Genomic DNA, 8832 nt, shown 5'->3' with positions numbered 1-8832 from the left:
AAGTTAATCCCCTGCTGGCTGTAGCCTGTAAAAAGACAAGTATAAAAGTGAAATCAATTTTCTCATCCAAACATGCATGAAAACAAACTCTAATTTTTACTATCTACCCACTGTATTCTGAATAACTCGTGCTTTCTGAACAGTATAATATTCAGAAGTGAAACTTGCAGCTGCTCAGTTCTGACGTTGGTATTTGTGGTACTTTCCTAGTCAGGATCTGCTCGGTCACCCTGACCTTCAGAAAATGAATCCCATAAAAGAAGTTGACCTCGTGCTGTTCACAGAGTGGGTCGAAAAGGCAAAGGACAAACTGCTTGAGAATGTGCAGGTAAGAATACTGACTCTCTTCTGCTTGTACTTGGTCTTACAATTCAAAACCTTCATCATGTGAACAGATACTACACATTAATTCAGCCCTCATCCCCTTTCATGACATATTTACTATGTGCCTTTGTGTAATGGAGTCATGGGAACAGATTTATTCCCAGGAGCACAACATATCTCTGTGGTGACACTGTTCCTTGGTAACAGGTGTGTGTCTACTGGACCTCAACATGAAGGACATTATAAAACAGATAAACAGATAAATGACAATGACTGTGACCAAAAAAAGCCACAAATGTCAGCATCTGGCCAAGTAAACACTAAGATGTTATGTTATAGTGACCAACCTGTATTTTTCTAATGTATTTTTGTCTCTTTTTGGGTCCACAGACAGAGGTCAGAGGTCAGCTGGAGAAAATCCTGCAGATTAAGAGAGGAAACGAAGCCGACGACAAACTTCATCTGGACACTATTATTGTATGTAGTGAAGCAGAATTTAAAGGAGTGTCTGTTGTTACTGTGAGAGGAAGCCATGACGAAGGATTTGTGTTTGTGTCTGTGTGCATATGTTAAAGAAACACTGCATATTTATTTGCTTTACTTTTCTTTATTTATTGGTCTATTTATTTGCTGCATAATAATATTATTTCCTTTTTGTTTCTCTCTAAGTGCATCGAGGCTATACCCAAAGAAGCACAAAACATCAGCCCCAAACTGTCTGACCGTGTGCAGGAGGTTTGTTTCCAAGTGCTGCTTATGTTTCTGAAGAGGTGAGATTATCTAAACAGATATACATCCAGACTTTATGAACATTAACATCACCATCTAAAGTCGGAACTTTGCATGTTGAACACGGCATGTTTTCTTTGGTTTGTAGCTACTCTGCTACGCAGACTGAGAGACTTGGGGAAATGGCAAAAATGGACAACCCAGAGATGAAATGCTTCTTCCAGACTTTGAACAACTGTAAAAATCTCAAGTGAGTAACTGAGCACTTCTGTCTCTTTGCTAGATATGAATTTAGTTCAACTTAAACTTGTTACTGTTCCTTAAAGACAAGGTGTATCATCAAACGATGATGATGATGATAAACGTTGAGTATTTCTACATTATATTCATGATATTTCCTCTCAGGCTGCACGTCCAAAATAAAGGCACCCTTCTTGAGGAAGCTGTGGCAGTGCTTGAAAACCTGGAGGATTCCACAGTGAAACTTGTGATGAACATCGTAGCTGACATCACAGAGGTAACTGTTCAACATAATCACAAATACGCTGTTTTCTTACATTTCTAAGGAGCCATATATTTCTGTTGAGAAACATGAAACTAACTTTGATGTTTTGTCACAGAGCCACCTGAAGAAATACTTCAAATCAGAGAACAAGGAATTCTCCCTCTTGATTGAAGAAGTGAAGAATCATTTCTCCGAGTTTTCCTGCTTTCAGGACATACAAAAGGTACATTAAAAATCTTTATTCTATTTTTAAATCATTTGTTTTTGCCATTTTGCATCTTGTATAGTCTCTGTTTTCCCCTAGACGGTAGGTGTGAATGGTTGTGCAAGGGTGCATTGTTGATATATAAAAGGAGCCCAAAAGGCAACTACACTGCATGCATAAGAAAGACCTGCCTGTCTGATAGCAGAGGAACATTTGTAAAATACAGCACGTTGTATATGCCTGTCTGATAGCAGAGGAACATTTGTAAAATACAGCACGTTGTATATGATCTCTGATTTTTTTTATTTTAAAAAAAGCATTCATTGCAGCCATTTTTCCGACATCTTTGTGTCTACATACTGTTGTCTTTCTTAACAAAAACCAAACAGTGTCTGTCTCCAACTTTGTGTCTCTCAGAGAGTGATGGACGACGTCTACAAGCTCATTGCTCGCAGTTACCTGAAACATCTAATCCAAAGCAGCCAGAGCAAACTGAGGAGATGCTGGAGTCCTGATTTTGAACAAAAAGTTGCTGAGGATATGAAGTGGCTACATATAACCATCTCAGACCTGGTGAGATCAACAGCCTGCTTGTTCTTATGTGCTCTATAATGACATTAACCCATTAGCAGCTGGATAAAGTCTTAATTTTACTGCTCTGTGTGTGTGTGCTGTGTTGTATCAGGCTCCTGGTGTTCAAGAGTGGAACCTCATGTTGCTGAAAGTCACAGAGCTGGTGGAGTGTAAGAGCACTGAAATGATGGATCTCACAGTTGGAAGTATGCAGAAAGAATGTCCCACATGCAGGTCAGTTATTCTGATGACAGATGTTTGTTACACACACCTGTGTCCATTTATTCCAGTAATGTTACCCTTGTTCTCTGTGTGCACTAAAAGTTTGTAATCAGCTGTGACAATGATGTTTTTCTTCCTCTTTCATTCAGTTATAACTATTTTAACAGAGATACACTAAACTACAGGGTTACTCAGACACCAAAATTATTATATACCTTTGAAATAGTTTGGGCCCCAGGAGAAGAAAGTTTAGGGTCCGTACACATGCAGCGTCTTTAACCTCCTGGAAAGTGCGAGGTCTGGCACTAGGTGCTACTCTTACGCCTCTTGGGTAGGGTGACCATATTTTGATTTCCAAAAAAGAGGACACTCGGCCCGGCCACGAGATAGCCTACTTAAATGATACTCGCAGTTTACTCAAAGATGCCTTATAATTTTAATATATTTAAAGTTTATATGTATGGATAGAAAATTCAGTTATATTACAAAATAATATCTCTCAAAGACAGAAATTCAGATAGGTCCCTATAGATAGGGGACACATACACACACTAGAGTGTGGCTACCCGATCTGAGCCCGACAGGTCCCAATGGTAGGCATCCCCGATGGGTCGGGCCAGGGTCAGTCAAAAATGTATAAATTGTATTCGTGCTCAGGTCGGATTCGGTCAGCTTTCAGTGAAAATGTAGTGTAAAAATAAATAAAATCCTATTGTCTGTCCTGTTTATTGCTTGGGGACTGTTATTTACGTGACAACACCTGAACAGAACACACACATACATTGGCTGTTTGTTTCTACCTCTCCCCTCGCTGGAAGCCTCGGACCTCCCGCCGCCCGCTCCCGTCTCAAACACAGAGGTCTCCCTCTTTGCAGAGCACCCACGGCACACGTCCGGCCTGTTAAATAGCCTGTAACCATAACAACTGTGTGACACAAACTCAGTGCTTTAGTAATTAAATAATGTCGGGCTCGGTTCGGTTTCGGACATAACAAAACAGAATAACTGTCGGGTTCAGACAGAAATATGCAGCCCGTGCCGCACTCTAACACATTCACACACACAAGGAAAATCGGACATTATCATCAATTTATAAACACCGCCCGGACGCCCCGGACAGGGAGTGAAAAGTGGACATGTCCCGGCAAAAGAGGACGTTCGGTCAGCCTACTCTTGGGGCCGTACACATGCTGCATTTTTGCACCCTCAAACTATTAAATGTGTTGCAGCTCAGGAAACACAGCATGGATTGAACCCAAAAGCCCAATTGGTAAACTGAATGTCCAGCATCTTTAATCAAGTCCAAAAAATCAGTAAACAGACAGCAAACAAATACAAGGTGAAAGATGGTCTTTATGAGGGTGGACTCGTGACAGAGTGAGGCTGTGTTTTTGGGCTGGACCTTTTAATAATTTGCAGCATTAGTTTTCTTACCTTTCAGTCCAGAAGTTCTGATTTCACTTAAACCCTCTCTGGACTTCTTAAACTTGATTTTTTTGTTTGTTGCTGTCAGCATCTAGGGGCCATTCGTGGAACTGCATCTCACTAACTCTGTTGTTTTATCTGCAGCGACAACCCGGAGCTCCTGCCCGCATTGCTCCGATGGAACGGTCTTTCTGGAAGGCAGGTTAAGGAGGTGCTGAAGGTCCTGGATGTCCTCCGAGGCTATGAACCCAGACCGTTTGGGCAATCCGTCTCCACTATGAAGAATTAACATTCTTTGCTAGCTTGATGCTAATGGCCGAACTCACTGGGTTGCCAAAGTGGCTCTGCTATTGCACGCCAGCATTCTTCCTTTGTTAGTTACACTGGAAATATCAAAAAGACTGCGGTTGCATTGCTTTACAGCTGTCCATGGCAGTAGATTGCTCAGTGTTCCTATTGGTCAAAGTGATGGCTGTTACACACAGAGTGTGTATGCACTTTTACCACTCTGTTGTACATCTGTGGTGTAACGACACTCATAGTCGTTCACAGTCTGTCAGCACCATAGGACGGCCATATTGGGCTTCTTCTTCGTCTTCTTCTTCTTCTTCTTTTGATTTTATTGGCGGTTGGCAAACAGCTTTCAGGGGCATTACCGCCACCCACTGAACTGGAGTGTGGACTAGGTATCTAAATTATCTCTTATATTCTCTTATATCTCATATTTATGTATGTCAAACAAAACAAACAAAAGAAACAAAATTCACTTAACATCAAATAACCCAGCCTTATATTCTATTCATTAATCTAGCTGATCTTAAAAAATTCGTTAGCTGTTTCCAGCACTCGTCACCTGAAGATTTTCGTAATGTGTTAATGATATTGACTTGACTGCAGTTTTGTTTCTTCTTTTGATCAATACAGCCTATTAATTTATTTTGATCTAACGCCCATAGAGAAGTATGAATTCTTAAAAGACAAAGGCACATAATTGTGTTTAAATATTTATGGAGAAATCAGGTCTAGAACCGAAAGGAAATTGTTTAACTTCCCTCTCCCTTTATTTATTTATTTTTGTTATTTATTGTTTTACTTTTAATATGCTCTGACTAATTCCAAATGTTAAAGGAGCTAAGTCTATTACCAGCTACTGAGGTATTTGACCAGGGTTGACGCGCCTGTTGCTGGACACGCTACGCTGCCTTCGTTTTCCAAATGCTGAATCAGAGTCCATGAAGATTCTTGCGTTGCGTCACCGTAACATTTATTCCAAGCATTCATGGCAAAGTCCATCCGTTAAATTCATATTAACGTTCAGTACAAAACAAACAAACAAAACTGTAGCGGTCCACGCCATTGCGGTCAAAAACCATTTCCCCTCCCGGGCCAAACACCTGATGACCATAGTGAGGTCCCATCCTAAATACCTGAACTCACCAGGTGACAGTACAGTGCCCCCCAATGCCGACACAGTGAATTACACAGTTAAAACAAACCTCCTAATAACATATTTGGCTCCTATACCAAAGGCTGTGCCAACAATGAACAGTCACAAATCTTGGTGTAAAAATGGACCCCCAGCTCACCTTTGAATCCCATATCAACCACCTATGCAAGACCTCCTTCTACCACCTCCATAACATTGCCAAACTCCGCCCCATTCTCTCCCTCTCAGATGCCGAAAAGCTGGTTCATGCCTTTATCTCCTCCAGACTGGATTACTGTAACGCACTTCTCATCGGGATTCCTAGCAAGAGCCTGCAGAGGCTTCAGTACATCCAAAATTATTCCCTTCCATTCCCTTTATTATTATTATTACTCACAGCGATGTACAATGCAACTTGTTTTTGGGAAGCTGTTATTGCTTTCTCACTTGGGGCAAATAAATAAACTATATATTCCGATAAAACGCAAGAAGTTACTTCGGGAGATATTATTTTCTTGCAGGAAACACACCTCGTGAGATCAGAACATGAAAAACTTAAGAAACTGACAAAGGCCCAAGTTTATTATTCTTCAAAAAGAGGAGTTGTTATTTGAATTATGCCTCAAATAGCTTTTACGCTGGAAAGGATGTTAACAGACAAAGAAGGTAGATACATAATGATAGTTGGAAAGATCGATGAGGTATTGGTCTCATTTATGAAGGTCTACAATCCACCTGAAGAAGGTCCAGACCTAATTAAAAAAGTTGTTGAGACAATAGTATCAGAAAGCCAAGGGATAACAATCACTGCAGCTGATCTAAATCTAATTTTGGACCCAAGTATGGACACACAAACTGCTAAAATAATGAGAGGAGCAGATAAAGAAATAGGGCTGATAGATGTGTGGAGAACTTTCCACCCAAAAGAAAGAGATTATACTTTTTTTCCTCAAAATCCTCTAGTAAATACTCAAGACTGGACTATTTTTTTATGTTTAAAAATCATGTATTGAGGGTTATAGAATAATTTCATTATTCCATCACATTGTCTTATCATGCTATGATAACCATGAAATTAAATCTCGACCTGGAAGTGGGTCATACTCTCTGGAGACTGAATAACTCTTTGTTACAAATGGAAGATTTTAAGACTAAAATAAGATCAACTTTTAAAAATTATCTAGAAATTAACGATAGAGAGGATATCGAACTGGTTACATTGTGGGAGGGAGCAAAGGCAGTGCTGAGGGGGGAAATCATATCTTTGCTTCATATAAGAAGAGAGAGAGGGAAAAAAAATTAAAGAAATAGAACAATCAATAAGGATATTGGAATTGGAACATAAGGCTAAAGGAAATGGTGCTATTTTGAATCTTTTGAATGAACTAAGAAAAAAACTTGATCAATTATTAACTGAAAAGGTAGCGAAATCTTTGATATTTACTAAACAACAATACTTTGATAGTGGAGCAAGAGCAATGAAAAGTGTGGCATATAAACTGAAAAAAACAACAGATAAAATCAAACATTGTAACTATTAAAGATCAAACCAGGAATATAAATGTAAAAGGCAAACAAGAGATAGCACAAGAATTTGCAAAATATTACGAAAAATTGTATAATCCTGAGGACAATCTACTTGCTCAAAATAAAATGAGAGAATATCTGGAATAAGACTACCACAAATAACAGATGAACAAAATGCAAGCCTAACTATACCAGTTACGTTAGATGAGATTAAGGTAGCAATAAAGAAATTAAAAAAGGGTAAATGTCCAGGGAGCGACGGATTTACAGGTGAATTTTACAGAGAATTTGAGAAAGAACTACTGCCAATCTTAGAGAGAACATTTAACTGGGCGTTGGATCATGGCCAATGGGCAAACACTTGGTGCAGCTCTATAATTACAGTAATACACAAAGAGGGAAAAGATCCCTCTGACTGTGGATCTTATAGACCAATAACCTTATTGAACGTAGACCAAGAATTGCTAAGCAGTACTCTGGCAGATAGACTGGCAAAGATTGTTTCAAACATTATAGACCCAGATCAAACAGGTTTTATTCCAGATAGATATTTATTTGATAATGTATGACAAACTCTGAACATGATAGATTATTCACAGAAAATGAACATTCAAACACTGATTTTAACTTTGGACACCGAAAAAGCCTTTGATAGGGTGTCATGGCCTTTTATTTTAGAAATTTGTGCCAAATTTGGCTTTCATGACACCTTTATCAAATGGCTACAAGCAATGTATAAAGTATAAAATATCAAAAGCACAGGTCAGGGTAAACAGCACCTTGTCAGATAGATTTGAATTAAAACGAGGAACAAAACAAGGGGACCCACTGTCTCCTCTAATTTTAGCAATCTGTATCGAACCTCTGGCAGCATATATCAGAATGAATAAAGAAACTGAAGGTGTGAACATAGCAGAGGAGTGTCACAAATTGGCTTTATATGCTGACGATGTGGTTTTATATATAACAAACTTCAGTTCAGCCTCAGGCTACAAGTTAAATGTACAGAAGTGTGAAGCGATGGTTCTAGGTGCCCCTGTCTGTAAAGCATTGAAAAAGGAGTATTCATGGCAATGGGATAAGGAGCTCCTTGCCATACAAATATAGTTTGACTTCTGGTTCAATTTTCTCCCTTGCAAAGAAAAGAGTATTTGTTTTCTCAACAGAAAATTTAAATCCCCATTTCAATGACCACTGCTCCACTATTTTAATTGATTCCTGCAACTGTTTGACTACATATTTCACATTTCTTCCTCTTTTCCATAATGCTCCATCATCAGCAAACAGAGATCTCCCTATACTTTGGCCAATATCTCATCATCAGCAAACAGAGATCTCCCTATACTTTGGCCAATATCTTCATAAACATCATCAATCATTACTGAAAATAACAAGGGACTCATGACACTTCCTTGCGGTGTTCCATTATCCACACCATACCTTACTGAAAATGTTTTCCTCACCCTCACCTCTATAGAACAAAAATTCCTTCACTCATCTGAACATTTTACCTGTTATACCTAAACTTTTCATTTTAATCAATAAACTTTCTTTCCACAATAAATCATATGCTTTTTCAACATAAAAAAATACTGCTACCACCACCTTCTTGTTGACTTGTGCCTTCCTCACCTCTGTTTCTAGACATAGTATTGGATCCATTGTTCCCCTTCCTTTCCTTAACCCACTTTGATGTTGTTGTCAGACAAAACTGAAGTTACTGTTCTTGGCCCCAAACAACTCAGAGACTCTTTATCTGATGACATAGTTTCTCTAGATGGCATTGCTCTGGCCTCTAGCACTACCGTAAGAAACCTCGGAGTAACATTTGATCAAGATTTGTCTTTTAATTCTCATTTAAAACAAACCTCACGGACTGCATTTTTTCATCTGCGT

General features: G+C 39.0%; 1 protein-coding gene across 1 annotated transcript in view; it reads left to right on the top strand.

Annotated features, from left to right (window-relative positions):
- Positions 1–8832, top strand: part of si:dkey-196h17.9 (uncharacterized) — a 47166-nt gene that overhangs the window by 23047 nt on the left and 15287 nt on the right. The window contains exons 8-9 of the mRNA XM_050062775.1: positions 1459–1570; positions 1674–1781. Of these exons, the coding sequence (XP_049918732.1) occupies positions 1459–1570; positions 1674–1781 (220 nt within the window). The remainder of the gene's footprint in view (positions 1–1458; positions 1571–1673; positions 1782–8832) is intronic.

This window comes from Epinephelus moara, chromosome 14 (genome assembly GCF_006386435.1).
Source record: "Epinephelus moara isolate mb chromosome 14, YSFRI_EMoa_1.0, whole genome shotgun sequence".
NCBI classification, from domain to species: Eukaryota; Metazoa; Chordata; class Actinopteri; order Perciformes; family Serranidae; genus Epinephelus; species Epinephelus moara.
The sequence above is the reverse complement of the archived record's forward strand: the minus strand, read 5'-3'. Positions and strand labels throughout refer to the sequence as shown.